The sequence below is a fragment of the Sus scrofa genome, chromosome 10 (assembly GCF_054392235.1).
Source record: "Sus scrofa isolate SSC_HxYL_T2T_F1_AM1 chromosome 10, Sscrofa_HxYL_maternal_Yorkshire_Landrace_v2.0, whole genome shotgun sequence".
NCBI classification, from domain to species: Eukaryota; Metazoa; Chordata; class Mammalia; order Artiodactyla; family Suidae; genus Sus; species Sus scrofa.
Genome location: NC_139392.1, coordinates 59,583,832 through 59,607,158, shown reverse-complemented (window position 1 = coordinate 59,607,158; position 23,327 = coordinate 59,583,832). Strand labels below are relative to the sequence as shown.

At 47.6% G+C, this 23,327-nt stretch overlaps 1 protein-coding gene across 3 annotated transcripts in view; it reads left to right on the top strand.

Annotated features, from left to right (window-relative positions):
- Nucleotides 1-23,327, top strand: part of LOC146399457 (uncharacterized) — a 79,488-nt gene that overhangs the window by 33,773 nt on the left and 22,388 nt on the right. The window contains exons 10-13 of one of the 3 annotated variants that reach the window (XM_084979933.1): nucleotides 15,755-15,906; nucleotides 16,178-16,263; nucleotides 18,628-18,735; nucleotides 20,090-20,220. In XM_084979933.1, the coding sequence (XP_084836059.1) occupies nucleotides 15,755-15,906; nucleotides 16,178-16,263; nucleotides 18,628-18,637 (248 nt within the window). In that variant the 3' untranslated portion in view covers nucleotides 18,638-18,735; nucleotides 20,090-20,220. Of the gene's footprint in view, nucleotides 1-15,754; nucleotides 15,907-16,016; nucleotides 16,264-18,627; nucleotides 18,736-20,089; nucleotides 20,385-23,327 lie in introns of those variants that run through there. The other 2 variants (XR_014817780.1, XR_014817779.1) reach the window with 2 other exon arrangements.

The window sequence follows — 23,327 nt, the reverse complement described above, 5'->3', positions numbered from 1 at the left end:
GGCGTAGGCCAGCGGCTGCAGCTCCAATTCAACCACTAGCCTGGGAACTTCCATGTACCACAAGTGTGGCCCTAAAAACGCAAAAAAAAAATTATATTTTAATGACTGTGTAGTATAAGGAGACAAATATATTAAGGTTGCATGTTAAAACAATCACTTCAACCTCTAAGTTCATTTTTTTCTAATTTTAAAACCAAACGGGAGTTCCCTGGTGGCTCAGTGGGTTAAGGATCTGGCATTGTCACTGCTGTGGCTCGGGTTTGATCCCTGGCCTGGGAACTTCTGTATACCATAGGCATAGCCAAAAAAAACTCAAAAAATAAAACAAAATACACACATTTTTGTGGGCCCTTAAACAGACCATCTGTCATGTGCACTGTGCCTACCAGGCCCTGTGGAAAAGGCAGCCCAGCACATCCTGATGTCCTCTCCCACCACACAAATGCTGCCATCGCCCCCATCCTGCTGCCAGCCAGGTCTCGCCCCACTGCTCCAGAGCAAATGACCCAGCATTCCATCCTTGTTCTCTTCCTCTGTATCTAATGGAGGTGTGTGCACCTGCCCCAACCCAGCTTCTTCTAAACTGCACCCCAACCTGTCCACTTCCCTAGGGTCCATTGCCAGGAATACCCCTAATGGCCACATCTCCAGATCTTCTCCCTCAAATGCTCCCTGTTTGGCAGCCCCCTCAGCCTGCCCTGAGGTCCTCTTCACACTCCAATCCTGGCTGTCACAGCCCTACTTCTGCACTTTCACCAGACCCCAAATCTGTCCCATCTCCAGGAGTTTCTTCATGGGTCTCCCAGTTTTCATCCACCCCAACCTATTTTCCAACCATTGTGACATTTCTAGCCCCCATGTGGTCCTGTCTCTCCCCTGCTGGAAGTCTTCTGAGCCTCACTTCTCACGACACACTGGAAAAATCCAGGCATTGCCTCCTGGCACTCCTTCACGTGCTGTGCTGTCTCCATGCCTCTGCACTTGTGATGACATCCCCACCTCCCAGTATACCTGAAGCACCCCTGTTATTTTGCTGGGCCAACGCAAGGACTCCATCCTCTTTGAAGCCCTCCCTACCACCTCAGCTCCTCCCAGCTTCTAGGGTACCTATTGGTAGAATTTTAGACAAAGTTTCTTGCCTGCCTGCCCATCAAGGCTACCCAAACAAACACTCCAGCCTTTCATTTGAGATCCCCAGAACATAAGCTCTGAAGTGACGTTAGTAGAGAAAACATGTGAGTGAGTCACTAATTGAAGGTGACTGCAGAGGAGGGGGCTGACTGTGTAACTGAATGGAATTGCAGGAAGGGAACGAGGGCATCTTGGTGAGTGAATTTAGAAGAGTCAGCAGAAGGAGTTCCCATCATGGCACAACGGAAACGAATCCAACTAGGAACCATGAGGTTTCGGGTTCGATCCCTGGCCTTGCTAAGTGAGTTAAGGATCTGGCATTGCCATGAGCTGTGGTGTAGGTCTCAGATGAGGCTTAGATCCTGCGTTGCTGTGACTGTGGCATTGGCTGGCAGCTGTAGCTCTGGTTCAACTTCTAGCCTTGGAAACTCCATATGCCTCGAGTGCGGCCCTAAAAAGTAAAAAAAAAACAAAGAGTCAGCAAGTGTTGGGGAAGAGACCCTCCCATGCCAGACTCCAGCTGACTTGGCTCTGGTGATGGTCTAGGCGCCTCCATTGTCCTGTCCCACACCCAGGAAGGGATCCAAAGAGCTGGTCTCACCTTCTGTGCCCCTTCCCATCTCGCCTGGCCAGGGGCACAAGCTCACCCTCATTCTCCCACCCACTGTAACAGGAGCAGGGCCTCCTGTGCCCACAACTCTAAGCTCTCCTCTTGCTGTCCAGCCCCCAAACTCGGCATTTTAGGCCAGGTTTGCTGTGGCAGGGGAGATGCAGCTGAAGGACAGGAAGCCTTGACATTACAGAGAGAACAAACATTTTTTTTTGTTTTTGGCCACCGCACAGCATAGGAATCAGTTCCTAGGCCAGGGATCAGATCAGATCCGAGCCATTGTTGTAACCTAAGCCACAGCTATGGAAATGCTGGGTCCTTAGCCCTCTATGCCGGGGATCAAACCTGATCCTTAGCCCTCTATGCCAGGGATCAAACCTGCATCCCAGCACTCCCAAGAGGCTGCTGATCCCTTTGCCACAGCGAGTACTCCCAGAAAGAACAAATGGAAGAGGGGCCCTGTGTGCCTGATGAGGTTGACTCAGAGGGCCTAGCCCCCTTCTTGGGAACAAAGCCTATGCTTCAGTCCCAAACAAGGCTTCCCACCAGCTGTGTGGATGTCAGAGGAGCTGGGATGGAGGTAGACAGAATTGAGCTCCCAGCAGTCAGGCCAGCTCCGATGCCCAACCCCTATACCTGGAAACCATACTCCTTTAAAGCTTTTTTTTTATTTTTGTTTTTTGGCTTACATTCCCATCAACAGTGTAGGAGGGTTCCCTTTTCTCCACACCCTCTCCAGCATTTATTTGTAGACGTTTTTGTTATGTTTTGTTTTAGGGCCTCACCCGCAGCACATGGAGATTCCCAGGCTAGGGGTCTAATTGGAGCTACAGCTGCCAGCCTATGCCGCAGCTACAGAAATGCCAGATCCGAGTCAAGTCTGTGACCTATACCACAGCTCATAGCAATGCCAGATCCTCAACCCACTGAGCAAGGCCAGGGATCGAACCCATAACCTCATGGTTCCTAGTCAGATTTGTTTCCACTGCGCCACAATAGGAACTCCTAAAGCATTTTTAAATGAAAATTTCAAACATGCACAAAACCCCACATAACCATCACCCCATAAAATCAACCTTCTGGCATTCTGGTGCATAGATTTTTTAAATTATTTTTTTAATGAGGTATTTAAAAAACAAATTCAAGCCATTATTGTTGTTTCATTCCTGCATACTTCAGTATTCATCTCCAAAACCATTTCTTACATATGCCTAACAAAATGAACAATTCCGTGGAAGTTTCAGGTACCCACAATTATTTCCAAATGTCTTCATCTGTTGGTTTGAGTCAGGATCCAAACAAGGTCACACGTTGCCCTGGGTCAAATGTTCTCTTAATTATGAGCACTTCCCAGGAATTTTCAGATTCAAAATTATATTGTGCACTGGAGTTCCTGTCATGGCTCAGTGGTTAACGAACCCAACTAGTATCCATGAGGACGTGGATTGGATCCCTGACCTTGCCCAGTGGGTTAAGGATCTTGCATTGCCATGAGCCATGGTGTAGGTCGCAGACAGGTCTCGGATCCCACATTGCTGTGGCTGTGGTGTAGGCCAGCAGCTACAGCTCCAATTCAACCCCTAGCCTGGGAACCTCCATATGCCCTGGGTGCATAGACCAAAAAAAAAAAAAATTATGAGCACTTCCCCTTTCTGTTCTGTTCATGTTCTGCTCCTGTCACTGTCATTACTGAGTGATTGTGCTTCTATAGGAAGTCCCAGTTCTGGGTTTGTGTTTGCTTCCCTGTGGTGTCACTTAATTTTTCCTCTGTCCCCTTTCTTAGAATATATAGGAAGTTAGCTCTAATTATGTGATTTTATTTAGGTTCAGTTTTCTTGAGGAAGGGGGAGGAATCCTCTATGGACAATGCTATGTGCTTCCTACTGTACTCCATCTGAGGGCACATAATGTCTATTTGCCCCAAGCTTAGTGATGCTGACCAGTCAGTGAGTTCAGAGGGTGGAAGCCTGATCCCACCAATGTCAAGTTCCCCATCAGCCTTTCACCTTCTGGTTTCATCCTTTGATTTCTGCCTGAGTCAATATCAACATCCTTCCACACTCAAGTGCTTTCTCTTTTTTCTTTTTTTTTTTTTTTTTTGCCATGCCACAGCACATGGAAGTTCCCAAGTTGGGGATCGAACCTTCATCACAGCAGTGACCTGAGCTGAACAGTGATGAAGAAGTGACAAGACCAGATCCTTAATCCACTGCGCCACAAGGTAACTCTCACACTAAAGCATTTTAAAGGAGAATCTGAGTTCCCTTGGGATGCAGCTGGTTAAGGATCTGGCACTGTCATTGCAGCAGCTCAGGTCCCTGCAGTGGCATGGATTTGATCCCTGACCCAGGAACTTCTGGGAAAAAAATAGAGAAGCTCTGAGTGGCAGTTTCTTAACCCACAGGAAAGCAAGAGTTTAATAATGGTGGCATCTCAGGTACTGAGTTAATCAGAGAAAAGAGGGGAGTCAGGATCAGGGATGCTTCATGAGAAGGATGGAAGACTGAGGTGGTGGCAGGAAGGAGCAGGGGAAAACCCAGGGGCCTCCTGGCCGGGAGCCTGGGTATAGGGCTGGTTTGGGGTTTGGCTGTTCAGGGTGGCTCCCCCATCCAGGTGATGAGTTGTGGTTCATAGCTCAGACTTTATAGCCAGCAGACCTGAGCTTGAATCCAGTTCAGCTTCGTAACTGGCGCCAGGCGCCTTTGAGCAAGATATTTAATTGGTGTCTTCATGTGTATGATGGAGATACTAATCCTCACCTCTCAGGGTTGTTGGGAGAGTAGCTTGAGTTGGTGGGGTGTGGCGAGTGCCTGGTGGAGAGTAAACACTCTGTGATGTGGAGAGGATGTCTCTTTGAGGAAAGGGACCCTGCACCCCACTTCTTCTTCCCTGAAGCCAGGGCTGAAGCTTTAAGGGCTGAGGGTGTAGGGATGGGGTTCGGGGAGGATACCATGCTCATTCATGGACTTCCACAGATCTCAAGCTGCTCCAGCTGGGTATGGCTGTTCTCCAAGCCCTTCCCATTATATCCTGGCACTCAGCTCTCGGACCTGACTCCCCCATTGCCACCCCTCAACCCTGGCACTGGGGGGTGGGACCGCCTCAGGCACCAGCTCAATCAATAGGCAGTGGTTGGGGGATCCAGGTGTGACAGGGCCTTGGGCAGGCAGCCTCCTGGGGATGCCCTGGCCTGCACAGCATGCTGTGCAGACAAGGTGCACAATAAATGTATGTTGGGAGAACTGAGTGCCCTGCCCTGAGTGAGAAAGAGGCTGTCAGGGAGGGCGACTATGCCTGTGGATGGGGTGGGGTAAGGGGGTGTCTTGGGCATCCCCAGGAATTTGTGACTCCAAGACCCTGAGCCCTGGGGCGAGCAGCCTGGCAGGGCAGCCAGCCAGGATCTCCCCACTCCTGCTTCTGTTTCAGCCTGTTCCACCCCTGCTCCCCCCCACTGCCCTGGCCCCCACTTAGCCTCAATTGCTTTCCACAGCAGCTGAGACAGCCCAGCCTAGGTTTCAGTGGAGTGGGATTGGGGGGGATGTTGAACCCCACCTCCCTCCAACCACACCTCTTTGACAGAACTCCTGAGATTTGGCACTAGCGACCCCTGCTGGCAATCTAAGCTGACTTCATTGGCCTGGGTCCACTGGAGGCCCCACCCAGGAGCCCCCTCCTCTCACACCTCATAAGGTACTGGCAGTGCCAGCCTTAGTCCCAGGGTCCTGCTCTGATGAGAGGCACCGGGCTCATTCCAGCCCAGCCCACACACCTCCACTGCAGCTTCCAAGTTTTCTTTTCCATTGCACTGCTTCCTTTCTTGTTGTGTTGACTTTATGATGTTTGCTCTGGCTAAGCCTAGAACCCCAGGATGAAAACTCTGAACTCAGGATGTGTGAGCCTGGAAGACAGCAAGCTGGGAGTGGGGCGGAGGTGGATGAGAGGGAGAACTGTGAGCCGGGTCCCAGTCTTAGTCTGGGGCAATCTGCTGTTCTCCCCTGGGCAGGTAGGCAGGGTTGGGAGGGGCAAGGATGGGTGACAGACTCTCCCAGCCTTACTGAAGGCAGGTCTCAGCCTGTAACATTAATTTGTTTTGAAGTTCAGCCCCAGAACTCTAAACACCTCACTTCTTCAGGAGGTTTGCACACCCCTTGTAGGGCAGAGGGTAAATTCTCTGGAAATTGTTACCTGCTTTCGATCCCTAGTCCTTCAACTGAACATTCCCCTTGTAAAGCCCCCAGGACCAAGCCTTCCTGACTTTTCAAACACCTCCATAAAAATCTGTCACCCAATAGCCTGTGAGGTGGCACCACCAGGATCATTGCTCCTCCACATTTTGCAGTGGGAAAGTCGAGCCCCAGAGAAGGTAAAGGGACCTCTGCAAAGTCACTAAGAGAGAGCTTAGGGTAGAACCCAAGCATTCTGGCTCCCAGCCCAGGCTCCTTGCCCCACTTTAAGCATCTCTCAGATCGTGGAGCATGATGGGAGGGCGGCACCAGGCCCCGGGTTCTGGGGCAGGGGCCAGCACACCCAGACATGGATACACACGCACACTGCACACCAGTGCACATAGTACAACACACACAAGGGACGTGGGCAACCTGGGGCCACCATGCTCATCTCACATCCCAGCAGACCAGACACCACTCAGACCCTACTTCCTTTCCACCTGCAGAGGGGAGGAGAGGAAGCTCTGGCTGGAAGCCCACACTCACTGCTCCTGGTCTGCCTGTGGTCTCCAGGGTGTGCATGTCCTTTCAGTTTTAGGATGGGGGAGACACCCTGGCCTGCAGCGGAAGGCATGAGCTTAGGGCATGAGCTCAGGGAAGCTGCTGCTTCTGTCACCACAGGCTTAGAGTGCCTGGCTTTGCCAGCTGGTTCAGCCAAGCCCTCCTTGGGGAGGATGAGCTGTCATCAGGGAACCTCCTTACTTGTCACCCACCCAGACCACCTCCTCTGATGGCTCACCAGGCTCCAAAGCTGCATCCCTTTTTCAGGGAGTCACCTGTACCCACGTACATGTGCTCACCCACTCCCCACCTCCAAGGCACACAACAAACCCTCCACACCGGTGGCCCACAGCTTTGGACAGCCCACATGGCCCATATGCACAGTCAGATGTGAGCACACATTGCAGACTCAGCCATGTAACAGAGTGTGTGCCACATCCGTTCCATTCTCCATGCCTCCCTGCCCCTACCTGGACCTGGGTCATGTGAGGATAAGGGGTGAGTCACCTGCCAACCGATGGGACCTGCTGAGCCAGCAGGATGGGAAGCCCCAAGCTGACAGCTGTGGCCTCAAGGGACCAACACCCTGCATGGGTCCCGCCCTGCCACCAGCCTAGAGTACCCCATCATTCCTCCACTTTCACCCTTACTACCTGCTGCCTACACCCTCAGCCAGAACTCATGCCAGAAAGGCACCTCTATGCCTTTCAAACCTATACATATATTTATATCTGCAGCTGAGCTAGCTGTCTGACACTGTGCCTCAAGGCTCCCATCAAATTGCTGTTGAATGCAGATGCCCAAAGAGAAAAACCAAGATGGCAGCAGGACCCAGCCTCTCTCCTCTCCCCATCTAAACCCAAGCCTCCTGTCTATGTCCCCTCCATGGAAGCCCTTCCTGTTGATGATCATTCACCCATCTCCATCCTCTTAGCTTGCATACACTTGAGCCAAGAGCCCCTGGGCCCAGACAGGCTCTGTCCCACATGCGTATGCCTGTCCAGGAGTCTCTCTCTGAGACTAGGAGCTCCCTGAGGTCAGAGGGAGACCCAGGAGGCCAGAGTAGCCCAGATGAGTGTACTGTCCACCAGAAAGCTAGTAAAGCCCACCTACCCTGGCTCCTCATAACCCCATTATCAACAAGTCAAGTCCTGCTGGGTCTGAAGAATGTCCTCAAGCTCCTCCTATCTGCCAAGCATATCTGTAAATATTGATCAACTTTGTACATGTATTAGTATCAAGAAACATTGCTCCAGGAGTTCCCATTGTGGCTCAGTAGTTAACAAATCCGAGTAGGAACCATGAGGTTGCAGGTTCGATCCCTGGCATCACTCAGTGGGTTAAGAACCCGGCGTTGCCGCAAGATGTGGTGTAGGTCGAAGAGGCAGCTTGGTTCCCATGTCACTGTGGCTGTGGTGTAGGCTGGCAGCTACAACTCCCATTTGACCCCTAGCCTGGGAACCTCCATATGCCATGGGTGTGGGCCTAGAAAAGACAAAAAAGACAAAAAAAAGACAAAAAAAAAAAAATAGAAAGAAAGAAAGAAACATTGTTCCAAGTTTCGCTATCTTTCTAGCTTGAAAATAAAACATACACAGAGTTCCCATTCTGGCTCAGTGGGTTAAGAACCCCCATGAGGATGTGAGTTCGATGATCTTATTCAGTAGGTTAAGGATCTAGTGTTGCCACCAAGGTGCAGTGTCAGTTGAGGATGTGGCTCAGATCTGGCGTTGCTGTGGTTGGGGTGTAGGCCGGTGGCTACAGCTCCTATTTGACCCCTAGCCTGGGAGCTTCCATATGTCTCAGGTGCAGCCCTGAAAAAGACAAAAGAAAAAAAGGAAAAGAAAATAAAAAATATAATAGTTAAGAGTGTACCCTATGAAGCCAACTCCTAGGTTGAAATACGAGCTCTGCCACTTAGTTATTTAATCTCTCTGGGCCTCAGTTTCCTCATCTGTGAAAAGGAGGTAATAATACATATGAAGTCAGAGTTAATGAATCTGACTAGCATCCATGAAGATGGGGGTTCAATCCCTGGCCTCACTCAATGGGTTAAGGATATAGTGTTGCAGTGAGCTGTGGTGTAGGTTGGAGACCAAGCTCAGATCCTGCGTTGCTGTGGCTATGCTGTAGACCGATGACTACAGCTTCTATTTGACCTCTAGCCTGGGAACCTCCATATGCCCTGGATGTGGCCTTAAAAAGACAAAAAAACAAACAAACCAAAAAACGCATACGAATTGCTCAGGAGAGGGCCTGACCTAAAGCGGACTGAGAGTTTGCTGCTTCTGTTCTCCCTCCAAGAATTCATTGCCTTGTAATCTGTCCCTAACAAGCCAGTCTTTGCACCACTTATAAACATGACATAAACCCTAATCCTGTAGGATCTCTCCTGTACTTAGAATCCTTCTGTGGCTCCCCATGGTGTGTGGCTCCTGAGCCCTGCTCACAAGGTCTCTCCCGTCTGTCCCATGCTGCAACCTCACCATCTCCCCCTCACTTTGCCCTAAACACCTGGACCCTCTGTCTGAACCCTCTCTGTCCCACAATGTGCTGGTAAATGCTAAACATCTGGCTTTCTGGAAAAAAATCTGTACTTCTATAGATGTACACACATTCATTATAAATTTTATTGGTACAAAGCTGTAAAATATCACATGATTTACAAATAATACTAAAATATACAGTGTTCATTTTAAATTCTACAGCATCAGTTGCCCTATAGAATGCTCTCGGAGGAGTTCCCATTGTGGCTCAGTGGAAGTGAATCTGACTAGCATCCATAAGGATTCAGGTTCGATCCCTGGCCTCACTCAGTGGGTTAAGAATCTGGCATTGCCATGAGCTGTGGTGTAGGTCGCAGACGCAGCTTGGATTCCGCTTTGCTGTGGCTCTGGTGTAGGCTGGCAGCTGTAGCTCCGATTCGACCCATAGCCTGGGAACCTCCGTATGCCACGGTGTGGCCCCAAAAAGCAAAGAATAAAAAATAGAATGTTCTACGATTTTGACCAACTCTTTTTTTCTTTCTTTTCTTTTTTTTTTTTTTTTTTTTTTTTTTTTTTTTTTTTTGTCTCTTTAGGGCCAAACCCACGGCATATGGAAGTTCCCAGGCTAGGGCTCAAATCAGAGCCGCAGCTGCTGGCCTACACTACAGCTACAGCCACGTGGGATCTGAGCTACGTCTGTGACCTACACCACAACTCCCGGCCACACTGAATCCTTAACCCATTGAGTGAGGCCAGGAATCTAACCCATGTTGTTCTCATGGATACCAGTTGGATTTATTACCACTGAGCCATGGTGGGAACTCTCTACCAACCCTTATATCTGTAGCCCACCTATGGCTGCAGTTCATCTAACCTGATTTGTCAAATCAGGTCATGAAAAATGCTTGACTGCTATTCCAATCTGCACAAAGTCATTTGAATCATTGACTAATGAGTATAGTTCTGATATAAATGTTGGTTGATATTTTCATTTACATTAAAAAGTAAAAGAATAGAGAATGTAGTGAAACATTGGTCATTTGCCAATGAATGATAGGTGACCTTTTTTGCTAAATTGGATGATGGTTTTCAACAGTGGAAGAATGTTTCCTCAATGTATTGTGCTCTTCACATCATAATGGCTGAGACATGATAAACTTTTATGTTTCATCTGTATCATTAATGCTTTCTCCATCACTTTCTTAAGTCAATAAATATTTTTGTTAAGGGTCACAAAGTAAATATTTTAGGTTTTGAGAGGCAACTACTTAGCTCTGCCACTGCAGCATGAGAGCAGCCCCAGACAGTATGTAAACAAATTCATGAGGCCCTGTTCCAACACAGCTTGCCTTGTGGTCACTGAAATTTGAATTTCATTTCATTTTGTCATGTCAGGAAATAGTCTTTCACTATTTCAAATATAAAAGCCCATTCTTAGCTTACAGACTGGGCTTAACCTGTGGTCTGTAGTTGTTAAACTCTGGTCCATGCAATCAACAAAACCATAAATTAAACCCTGATTTTTCAGTGATGCAGATACTGCCACCGTGGCCAATGTCAAACTACCAAAGCAGAGGAGTTTCCATGTGTTAACAAACCTGACCAGTATCCATGAGGATGCAGGTTTGATCCCTGGCTCTGCTCAGTGGGTTAAGGTTCCAGCTTTGCTGTGAGTTGTGGTGTAGGTCACAGATGCAGCTCAGATCCTGCGTTGCTGTGGCTGTGGCATAGGTCACACTCATGGCTTGGATCCCACATTGCTGTGGCTGGCAGCAACAGCTCTGATTCGACCTCTAGCCTGGGAACCTCCACATGCCTTGGGTGCGACCCTAAAAAAAAACAAGAAACAAAACCAAAAACCCTACCAAGGCAGAGATGAGCAGCAGGACACCACTGTGTAGTTCCTCCATCTTTTTTTTTTTTTTTTTTTTTTTGTCTTTTTGCTATTTCTTGGGCCGCTCCCGCGGCATATGGAGATTCCCAGGCTAGGGGTCAAATCGGAGCTGTAGCCACCAGCCTACACCAGAGCCACAGCAACGCGGGATCCGAGCCGAGTCTGCAACCTACACCACAGCTGACGGCAACGCCGGATCGTTAACCCACTGAGCAAGGGCAGGGACCGAACCCACAACCTCATGGTTCCTAGTCGGATTCGTTAACCACGGCGCCACGACGGGAACTCCTTTTTTTTTTTTTTTGCATTTTAGGGCTGCACCTTCAGCATATGGAGGTTCCCAGGCTAGGGGTCAAATCGGAGCTACAGCTGCTGGTCTACGCTACAGCCACAGCCAGCTCGGGATCCGAGCCGCATCTGCAACCTACACCACAGCTCATGGCAACACTGGATCCTTAACCCACTGAATGAGGGCAGGGATCGAACCTGTGTCCTCATGGATGCTAGTCAGGTTCATTAACCACTGAGCTAGTTGGGTTCATTAACCACTGAGCCAGGATGGGAACTCCAGGAACTCCCATTTATTACCTTTGTTTTTAAAACAATTTCTGTAATTATACATTTCTACAATTTAACTTTTAATAGTGGCTGTGTTTAACAAGTCATTTGCCAAATTCCTGAAAAGGTACAGTCAGTTCATGTGAGCCTGTTGGAGAGGCTCCAGAATCTTTGCCTCTGCCTCTGTTGTCCTCCACGGCCTCCCTGGCAAACGCCCACTGACCCTTCCAGACTCAAGGTCGTTGTGACCTTGGCCCTGACCACCCCTGGGCTGGACATGGCGCCCTCTCTGGATTCCCCCAGCCATGTGGGCTCCCTCTCACACACAAATAAAGGCTAAATCATCTCACTGATTTTCCTGCCTGTTTTCCCCTGAGGGGGAAAGGAGTGCATGGACCAACAATCTTGTTCACCTCTGAATCCCTAGGGCCTAGAAAATGCCTGGCAAATAACAGGTGCTGCATAAATATTTGTGGAATGAAACAGGGAGAGGCCGAGGAGCCCTGAGGAAGGACCCTGGAGCAAAGAAACAGGATTGAGGAACTAGGCTAACAAGAGGGGCTTATTCCAGGGGTTCAGAATGTCTTGGGGATCAGAGTCAGAATGTGGCCTAGATGTTGTGGGGGCCTTTGGGCGGGGGTATCTGATCAGGCTACTTATATCCTAAATACCCACTCTGCCCCGACAGGTCCACACTCCCCACCCTCCACTTCACTTGCCCAAATCTCAACTGAGTTTTCTCTTAGCTCCCCAGCACTTCAAGAGGAACTTAAAGGGAGACTCTCTGACCTTCAGTGACCAGGTCAGGGAATACTTTGTCTTTGGTGGGCAAGGACCAAGGAGATTCTCCCCCATTTCACAGAGAAACAACTGAGTTCAGGGCTGGCAGGCGCTTGAACCAAGCCTTAGATGTCCCGGTGCTTCTTCAACTGTGAATCGCCCAAACCCTGGCCAAGAGCAACCTGTTCCCCAGGTCATCCTGTCTCTCTCCCCCACCTTCTAGGGGCTGGGTGGAATGGCTTTCTCCACCCTCCTGGAAAGCAGCCCAAAGACAGGCACCTCATTCTCCTTCATCCACCATCACCTGCCCCTCCTGTAGTCTCACCTAAATCTCTCCTGTTGTCATGACACCACCTTTCCTTCCCAGAAAGAGACTTTGGCTGCCACCCTGAAAGTGACCTCACCAAGGGGATGGTCTCCACCCCCAGCCCCTCCCCAGCCCCATGGTAGAGCCAGGGCTTAGCCCAACCCAGCTTAAGTCTCTGCAGATCCTGAAGGCTGTCACCAAGCAGGGTCAGCTGACTTGCTGGAGCCACCTCTCCCATCCTTGACCTTTGCCTGGGATCTGCCCTGGTCTACCCCTGCTCCACGACACATGCACACACATCCCATCCTATGGCCCAAGCTCCACTGTCCACCTGTCCAGACTCGCCTTCTGTCCTGCCAGCTGACACACCCAGTGCAGCCAGTCCCCTGTGGTAGAATGTCTCACTCAGGTCAGAGAGGAGCAAGATGAAGGAGCCTGTGAGGCACCTTCCCATCATACATGTGGCTGACACCCCTTTCCCAGCCTGGGACGTTCCATAAAGGACCCCAGAGCCCAGGTCACCAAATGTCCCAGTTTTATGAATGGGCAGTGAGGCTCCAGATTGAGAGTGTGGACCTGAGAGCTACCCCAAGGCCTCAGAGTGGCTTAGTGGCAGGAATAAGACTAGATTCGGGAGTTCCCGTTGTGGCTCAGCAGGTTAAGAACCAGACGTACCATCTATAAGGATGCAGGTTGGATCCCTGGACCCAAACCCTGGGTTAAGGATCCACTGTTGCCACAAGCTGCAGCTTAGTTTGCAGATGTGTCCAGATTTGGTGTTGCTGTGGCTGTGGCATAGGCCAACAGCTATAGCTCCAGTTCGTCCCCTAGCCTGGGAACTTCCATGTAATGTGGGTGTGGCCCTAAAAAGAAAATAAAAAAGACTAGATTCAGGGCTGGATCCTCTGCATAGTCTCCCATCCCTACACAGGGTGGCCTCCTTGCCATAGAAGGCAACCAGCAAAGAGACCCAGAGGATTGCTCTGAGGAAGCTGTGGGTGCCAGAAGAGTCATAGGCAGAAATCAACTCTGGCAGAGGACAACCTTGCCCTACAGAGTTTTGAGAAGTTGGACACTTCTGACATCACTTCCAGCTCAGGGCTCAGGGAAGGAAAACAGACCAGCTCACTCAGTAATCAGGGTTCCTTACCAGTGGCATACTAAATGGGGGTGGGGGTGGGAGAGGTCCTTCCTGGGGACAAACAAAAGGGGATACATGACCAGCTGAGAACTGAAAAACCACAAAACTGACTAAAAGTCAGTCTGCTTCTTGTATCAGCACCATCAGCAATTCTAAACAACGTCAGTAATAAAATACTTCTCTCAGGAGTTCCTGTCACTGTTCAGTGGTAACAAACCCTACTAGTATCCATGGGGATGTGGGGTCGATCCCTGGCCTCACTCAGTGGGTTAAGGATCTGGCATTGCCATGAGCTGTGGTGTAGATTGCAGACATGGCTGGAATCTGGCATTGCTGTGGCTGTGGTGTAGGCTGGCAGCTGCAGCTCCAATTTGACCCTTAACCTGGGAACTTCCATATGCCTCGGGTGCGGCCCCAAAAAGAAAAAATAAAATCAAATAAAATACTTCTCTCAGATGGAGTAGATCACTCCCACTGTCCCCATCTTTGTACACCAGTTCCTAATTACATATTCACGCAAATTCTTGCCTATCAGATCCACATTATTTCCTAGATCATAAGACAATTTCATCTCCTTTGGAGAATTTATGGATCATTTAAGGATACCTTTTTCTAAATGTCTTCCACGGAGTCTCTTAAGAAATATTAAACAGCCTACAAGGACACTTGATTTATTAATTATTCATTCATTCAGCGGCCATGGAAGACATGCAAAGTGCTGGGTGCTGGACCTGAAATGGAGAACAAGTCACAAGTCCAATACTAGAGAGCTTACAAGGCATGTAGGGAAGCAAACAAGAAATGACAATACAGATATCAGAGGTAATGACAAGGGCCTGTGGGAGCTGGGGGGTGCATCAGAGAGGCTTCCTGGAGGAAGGGATGTGCACTTTAACAACTAAGATGTGAGAAGGAGTTATATAGGCAAAGGAGTGTGAAGCAGAAAGGACTGTTTACCCTGAAGAAGAGACAACTCAAGCAAAGGCCCATAAGGAGCCTGGGAAATGCCAAGAGCGAAATTCTGTGTGGCTGGGGTAGGGTGGGAAGATGGTGATAGTAGAAAAGTCAGCCTGAGCCGGATCATGAACTGTCTTCTACTTGCTCCTGAGCATGATGGGGAGTCATTGAAGGGCTGTAAACAGGGAACTGGCTGGGGTAGTGTATTAGGAAGCTTAGCATGGCTGTAGCTCAGGAGGTGTGAGTTTGGGGTGAGAAAAGTAAGAGTAAAGCAGAGAAACTGGTTAGGAGCCAGTTGCAGGAATGACGGCAGGAGATGGGAGTAGCATTAGGGATGGAAAAAGGGGTTGGGCTTGTGAATGACTGACTCTGGGGGTGTATAAGAGCCTCAAGTGTGGAATGACTCTCTGGTTTCCAGCTGGGTGGTGCCCGGCTTTGAAGTGGAAACAAGGGAGGAGGCACAGGCTTAGTGTATTTTCATATTTTGGATAAGAATTTCTCAAATTCCGGAGTTCCCATGCGTGTCGGTGAGTTAAGAACCTGACATACTGTGTGTGAGACTTCAGGTTCCATCCCTGGCCTCACTCCGTGGATTAAGGATCTGGCATTGCCAAGAGTTGCCACATAGGATCCTGCATTGCTGTAACTGTGGCTATGGTGTAGGCCACAGCTGCAGCTCTGATTTGACCCCTAGCCCAGGAACTTCCACGTGCCATGGGTGCGACCATAGAAAGTGTGTGTGATGATTTTTTTCGTTTTGCAAAACACTCATTTTGTGTAAGGAGAAGTTACTCTGAAGAATTAAAGTGAAAATTAGTGGATTTCCCTGGTGGCTCAGTGGCTTAAGGATTCAGCATTGTCACTGCTGTGGCTCAGGTTCAACCCCTGGCCTGGAAATGTCCAAATGCCATGGGTGCAGCCAAAAAAAAAAAAAAAAAAAAAAAGAAAGAAAGAAAGAAGGAAAATTAGTGATGTAACAGGGAAGAACAAATCTGACTTCATATTGAATCGATTCCTTTTGCTTTAACCTTTGTATTCTGTTGCTTTTGCTACAAGGTAGTCACTAGAGGGATGTTGCCTGTAGCTTAAAGTATACATAATGGCCCATCTCAGGAGAACTCTGCTTCTCATTCTTCAACTTAAGCTAAAATACCTTTGTTTAGCTCACAGGAAACACCTAACCAGGCCCACCTGTGAACGGCTACAAGCAAGAGGGAAGAACCAGGAGCTGTTTGCAACAACTTACCCCCTTTTTAACTTTACCTCCTCGTTTCTCCCTCTTTGCTCTATAAAAGAAACTAGCATCCAAACCCAGGTAAGATGGTTCTTTGGGACACCAGTCCAACATCTTCTCGGTCTCCTGGCTTTCTGAATAGCTCTTTTCCCCCAACCCCTTGACACCTCATCTCTCAATTGATGGATTAGCCTGTCATGTGGCAAGCAGTATGAACTTGGACTCAGTAACAAATTTTGATGAGGTCAGATCAGAGCCTTGCAGCTTGTGGCCAGTTGGCTCCAATTGGGGAGTTTTCCAGTAAGGCCCTACCAGCTGCCAGGACGCCTTGTCCTAAGGATTTTCCCTTCAGAATTCTCCAAAGCAGCACTGCTGCCCCAGCACTTGGCAGTTGGAGCAAGGAATCAACATCTGGACACTGACGGGCTCAGTACAAGGGTAAGTGTCTCCTCTTGGTACAGCCAGAAACTTTATTCCCCTCCATTTGGGGATTTTTTTTCTCCAGAATAAGTCAGTTTGTCTTATATTTGAGTGGGATACCCTGCTGGAGAGAGAAAACAGTTGCTGGACTTTTACCTGACTTGTGAACTTGTTCAGTTGTTTCTTTGGATGTTTGTGTTTTGTGTTTTCTTTGTCTTGTATTTCTTTTTTCTTCTTCTTTTGGCCATGCCCGTGGCAAGTGAAAGTTCCCGGGCCAGGGATCAAACCTAAGTCACAGCAGTGACAACCCCAGATCCTTAAGTCACTGCACCACCAGGGAACTTCTTGTATTTTTGTCTTTAAGAGATGAGGAATGTTTCATCCATCCCTAAAGAAAGCCCTCTGGGGCACATTTTGGATAAGCGGTCTTACTGTAGCTGTGAACTCATGACTAAGAGGAAGATAAGCAGTGTGTGGCCACAGTCCCCATTAGGATCTCCACAAAGGGTTTATGCAGGTTTGTCTCAGGACCCTGGGAACCATGTACTATCACCCTTGCTGTGTTAATAATGTCATGTGCAGTCTCCTCTCTTGTTGATCTGGATCCAACGGCTCCCCAAGGAGGTACATTGCATGAGGATTGTGTTGATGGTTCTTGTGATGTGTAAAACCCCGAGACCAACCTTGAGGGTTTATTTAGGGTTTTCTATTTTTCCTTTGGGTGTTTTTTTGTTTTGTTGGTTGGGGTTGTTTGTTTGTTTGTTTGTTTGTTTTTGCCTTTTGTCTTTTTAGGGCCGCACTTGTGGCATATGGAGGTTCCCAGACTAGGGGTCTAATCAGAGCTACAGCTGCCGGCCTACACCAGAGCCACAGCCACGCCAGATCTGAGCCGTGGCTGTGACCTACACCACAGCTCACGGAAAAGCCAGATCCTTAACCCACTGAGCAAGGCCAGGGATCGAACCCGCAACCTCATGGTTCCTAGTTGGATTAGTTTCTGCTGCACCACGATAGGAACTTGTTTGTTTTCTTAGGGCTGCACCTAAGGAATATGGAGGTTCCCAGGCTAGGGGTCAAATCAGAGCTGCAGCTGCTGGCCTTTGCCACAGCAACATAGGTCTGTGACCTATACCACAGCTCACGGCAACACCGGATCCCCAACCCATTGGGTAAGGCCAGAGATTGAACCCACATCCTCATAGATACTAGTCAGGTTCATTTCTGATGGGCCACGAAGGGAACTTCCTCCTTTGGGTTTTTTGTTTCACTTTATTTTCGTACCATTTCTCTGTTTAAAGCCAAATCAGTTTTCTGACGTTTATAACTTTCACTGATGTCAAATGAGAAAGAAAAAAAATGGGGCGGGGGGGAAGCCCTGCCTGTTCTTGTCTTAAAGTGGGACATTCCCAGGGAGAAGAGAAAATACATTTGGTTCACCAAAAACCCCAGTCCAGAATCCCGCCCCACTGGTTGATGCCAATGCAAAAAGGCAACCTTTTAATGTTTAGAGAGGATCAATTGCTTTACCATAAAACACTGAGGAACAGTGGCCTTTGAATTGCTCTATACGGTCCTGCAATTAAAACTCTTCTGTGATTAGTTCCCATCATGGCGCAGTGGTCATCGAATTAAAAAATGAATTCTCTTCATGAGGGAGGTTATAATTTTTGCTGCCCATCACCCTTTATGGGCAGATATACATGTTCTTCTCATTACAATGCTTACAGGAGATGAAAGGAGAATGGTCATTGATAAGGTCAAGGAAGACGCATACTAGCTCCACCTAACAGGCCCAAAGGGTGCACCTGAGGCCCACTTGTCAGTACCCACAGCTGAACCAAATCGGAACTTCAAAGAGGGAGGATCGCCCTTATTAGAGCACTACCCTAAGTGCATCTTGGCAGGGCTTCTCTTCGAAAAAGGGTGCCAAAGCAAAAGAATTTGAATGAAACTCAAGAAATTCAGCAAAAAACAAATGAAGACCCCTCTGCATTCCTGGAAAGGGTTTATCAGACCTACAGACATTATACTGATGCAGATTCTGAGGTCCCTGAAAATGCTAGAATGGTAAATATGACCTTTATTGGGCAAAGTGCCCCAGGTATTAGAGGAAAATTGGGCAAAAACTCATTGATTTCTGGTAAACACAGGGCAGTATATTCCCCATGTTAAACACCAGTTTAGCACAGAGAACATCACCATCTACCCCAGTTACTGGGATATCAGGAGAAGTACAAAGCCCGTTATTTTCACAGCCATTGGAATGTCAATTAGGAGACCTGACATCGAACCTTAGTTTCTTGTACATGCCTGAATGCCCTATCCCCCTCCTGGACCAAGATCTCCTCTGTAAACTAAATGCTCAAATAATTTTTTCACCAGGACAACTTGATGTCAGAGTCCCACCAGAACATGTGTTAAAGCTACAGACAGATCTCATAGAAAACGTGAAAAAAGACAGAACTTCTTCCCTCTGAGGTCTGTGAAAAGGTAAGACGAGAGTATGGGGCTGACAGCACCCCCCGGAAAAGCCAAGAATGCATGATCAATACAATGCTCCCAAAAAAGGACACTAAGGAGTTCCCAGTGGTCTAGTGGTTAAGACAGTGCTTTCACTGCTGTGGTCCAGGCTCAATCCCTAGTCTGGGAACTGAAATGCCACATCAAGCCACTGCACGCCGTGGCCAAAAAAAAAAAAAAAAAAAGAGGGGAGGGGGAAGGACACTAGAAAATTTCAGATACTTGTTAGTGTTTGCAGACATACTATTTTATCTACTCAAATAGCTTATTTTGCCAGCATCATTTATTGACAGCATTTCCCTTTGCTGTTGATTTGTGTTATTGACTTTATCAAAATTACCTCTAGCCTCAGCAACTTCCGATGTGTTTTCTTTCTCTGTAGTTTTGCCTTTTCCAAATCATCACACAAGTTGGAGTTCCCCTCATGGCACAGCATCAATGAATCCAACCAGGAACCATGAGGTTGTGGGTTCGATCCCCAGCCTCGCTCAGTGGGTTAAGGATCTGATGTTGCCATGAGCTGTGGTGTAGGTCGCAGAATCGGCTCAGATCCCATGATGCCGTGGCTGTGACATAGGCCGGCGTCCACAGCTCCAATTAGACCCCTAGCCTGGGAACCTCCCTATGTCATGGGTGTGGCCCTAAAAAGCAAAAAAAAAAAAAAAAAAAGTACAATCACTATGTAGCCCTTTTCACTAGGCATAATAATGAGGTTTATCCATGTTGCTGTGCCTAACAGTAATTTATTGCTGAGTTCTCCATGATATGTTTATCCATTTCCTGGTTGATTTGGATTGCTTCTAGCTTTGGTAATAAAACTGCTAATTACAGGAGTTCCTGTCGTGGCGCAGTGGTTAACGAATCCGACTAGGAACCATGAGGTTGTGGGTTCGGTCCCTGCCCTTGGTCAGTGGGTTAACGATCCAACGTTACTGTGAGCTGTGGTGTAGGTCGCAGACATGGCTCAGATCCCGAGATGCTGTGGCTCTGGTGTAGGCCGGCGGCTACAGCTCCGATTAGACCCCTAGCCTGGGAACCTCCATATGTCGTGGGTGTGGCCCAAAGAAATAGCAAAAAGACAAAAAAAAAAAAAAGAGCGTTGCTGAAATATGTCAGGAGACTGGTTTAATTTGGGATAAGGCCTTGCCAGTTTCTCTGCTATGGCTCTGAGAAACAAGGTTAAATTAAGCCCTTTTGAAATAGTGTATAGTAGGCCATTCCAGATGTCTGCCCAGGCAGGAGCATCTCTAGATATCTTAAGGGACTCAGCAGTCACCAACTACGTTAAGACTTTACGGACTATACTAGACTTCTCTTCATGAAGTTTGCTTCCAATAGGTCTGCCTTCCCCGCTGAGGTCATTCTACACCCCTTCCAGCCTAAGGATGGAGTCCTTCTTAAAACCTGGAATAAACGAGGGCCTTAACATCAACTTGCTGCTAAATGAACAGGACCATATGAGGTGCTGCTCGACACTCACTCCTCTGTTAAATTAACCAGGATAAGGTCATGGATTCACCACACCCTAGTAAAACTGGCTCCTCCAGAAACTGGATGAAGGAAAACAGACTTGGCCTTTAGAGACTTAAGTTGCTATTTCAAGTCAAGCTTCTTACCAGGTAAATGATCATGACTTTGGCTCTTCTCTTTTGTTTGACTACACTGGTGACAGCCACTTGTTGGAAAGGACCAAAGGAGGAAATAACTCTCCTTCCTGTAAAATGTTTGGCAGGAAAGTTTCCATCATGGCTCAGTGGAAACAAATCTGACTAGCCTCCATGAGGACGCAGGTTCCAACCCTGGCCTCACTCAGTGGGTTAAGGGTCTGGCATTGCCGTGAGCTGTGGTGTAGGTCACAAACACAGCTCAGATCTGGCGTTGCTGTGGCTGTGGTGTAGGCCAGTGGCTACAGCTCCAATTTGATCCCGAGCCTCTGAACCTCCATATGCCTCGGATGCGGCCCTAAAAAGACAAAAAAAAAAGGGGGTTTGGCAGGATATAAAGATAGCATAGAGCAGAGCATTCTGGGTGTCTTTATCCCAAGTGCTGGAGTTTATGTATATGTTCAAGTGCTTGTCTAAGTGTTGTGACAGGATCACAAAAAGGAGAGCCATGTATGCCCAACCTCGGACTCCGGAACACTTCTAGTACCGAGTTGACAGATTCCATTCCACAATCACCCCCTCATTACCCCCATCCAGCAGGAAGTAGCCAGAGCAGTCTTTGTCCCTTTGCCCACAAGATTGCAGAATGGCCATTGACAGTGGGGAATTGGCACAGGCAAGAACAGATCTGACTGCATATTGATTGACAGGTTAACAGTGAGAGATGCTGCAAAAGAAGCAGATTTAATTAACTCACACTTTACTGATTACTCTTTCATTCAGACCTGGTGCTGGAAGATAGACAAGAAGTCTGGCCTCATAGAATTTACAATCTACTGAATCAAAAAGTAATCTAGGGGAGTTCCCTGATGTCTCAGTGGGTTAAGGATTCAGTGTTGTCACTGGTGTGGCAGCATTTTTTTTCTTTGTCTTTTGCTATTTCTTTGGGCCGCTCCTGCAGCATATGGAGGTTCCCAGGCTAGGGGTCCAATTGGATCTGTAGCCACCAGCCTACGCCAGAGCCACAGCAACTCGGGATCCGAGCCGCGTCTGCAACCTACACCACAGCTCACGGCAACGCCGGATCGTCAACCCACTGAGCAAGGGCAGGGACCGAACCCGCAACCTCATGGTTCCTAGTCGGATTCGTTAACCACTGCGCCACGACGGGAACTCCTATGGCAGCATTTTGATTCCTGGCCTGGGAACTTCCATATGCCATGGGCATGGCCAAAAAAAAAAAAACTAATCTAGGATTATAAAGTACTAACACTTTGACATAAAACATTATTTTTGCCTCTTTGGGTTGTTTTTTTTTTTTTTTTTTTTTTTTTTTTTGGCCACCCCACATCATGCAAAAGTTCCAGGGCCAAGCAGTAACCCAAGCCATGGCAGTGACATCACCAAATTCTTAATCTACTAAGCCACCAGGGAACTCCTCTTTGTTGTTGTTGTTTTTACAAACTTAGAGCTTTTATTGTAAAAGTAATAATGCCCATCATAAAAATCATCACAATTCAGAAACAAAATGCCTATTAATCCTCTCACGTCTCTATCCTTTAATCTTTCTAAGTACTCTGTTGAAATAATTAAAAATAATTCTATATTAAGCCTATTTGTATAATGCCCTTTTGACCTAATGCCATGATTATAAAATAATTATCAACTCTTCAGAACCATGATTTGAATAACAATGAGGCAAACTGTACTTTATTTTTCTAAATGACTTTTATTTTTTCCATCATAGCTGGTTTACAGTAGTCTGCCGATTTTCTACTGTACAGCAAAGTGACCCAGTCATTCATATATGTATATGCATTCTTTTTCTCTCATTATCTGCTCCATCATAAGTGATGAGATATAGTTCCCTGTGCTATACAGCAGGATCTCATTGCTACTCCACTCCAAATGCAATAGTTTGCATCTGTTAACCCCAAACTCCCAGTCCATTCCACTCCCTCCCCGCCCCTCTTGGCAACCACAAGTCTTTTCTCCAAGTCCATGAGTTTCTTTTCTGTGGAAAGGTCCATTTGTGCCGTATATTAGATTCCATATATGTGATATCATGTGGTATCTGGCTTTCTCTTTCTGACTTACTTCACTTAGTATGAGAGTCTCTAGTTCCATCCATGCTGCTGCAAATGGCATTATTTTGTTCTTTTTTATGACTGAGTAGTATTCCATTGTGTATATATACCACATCTTCTTAAACCATTCATCTGTCGATGGACATTTAGGTTACCATGTCTTGGCTATTGCGAATAGTGCTGCTGTGAACATATGGGTTCATGTGTCTTTTTCTTGTCTTTTTGTCTGTTTAGGGCCATACCTGCAGCATATGGAGGTTCCCAGGCTAGGGGTCTAATTAGAGCTGTAGCTGCTGGCCTACACCACAGCACAGCAATGCCAAATCTGAGCTGTGTCTGCAACCTCCACCACAGCTCATGGCAACTCCAGATCCTTAATTCAGTGAGCGAGGCTAGGGATTGAACCCGTAACCTCATAGTTCCTAGTTGGATTCATTTCTGCTGTGCCACGATGGGAACTCCTAATGTGTCTTTTTCAAGGAAAGTTTTGTCCAGATATATGCCCAAGAGTGGGATTGCTGGATCAAATGGTAGTTCTATATTTAGTTTTCTAAGGTACCTCCATGCTGTTTTCCATAGTGGTTGTACCAATTTACATTCCCACCAACAGTGTAGGAGGGCTCCCTTTTCTCTACATCCTCTCCAGCATTTGTTATTTGTGGACTTATTAATAATGACCATTCTGACTGTTGTGAGGTGGTACCTCTTTGTAGATTTGATTTGCATTTCTTTAGTATTTATTGATGTTGAGCACTTTTTCATGTGTCTGTTGGCCATCTGTATATCTTCTTTGGAGAAATGGCTATTCAGGTCTTTTTCCCATTTTCCCATTAGGTTGTTGGCTTTTTTGCTGTTGAGTTGTACAAACTAT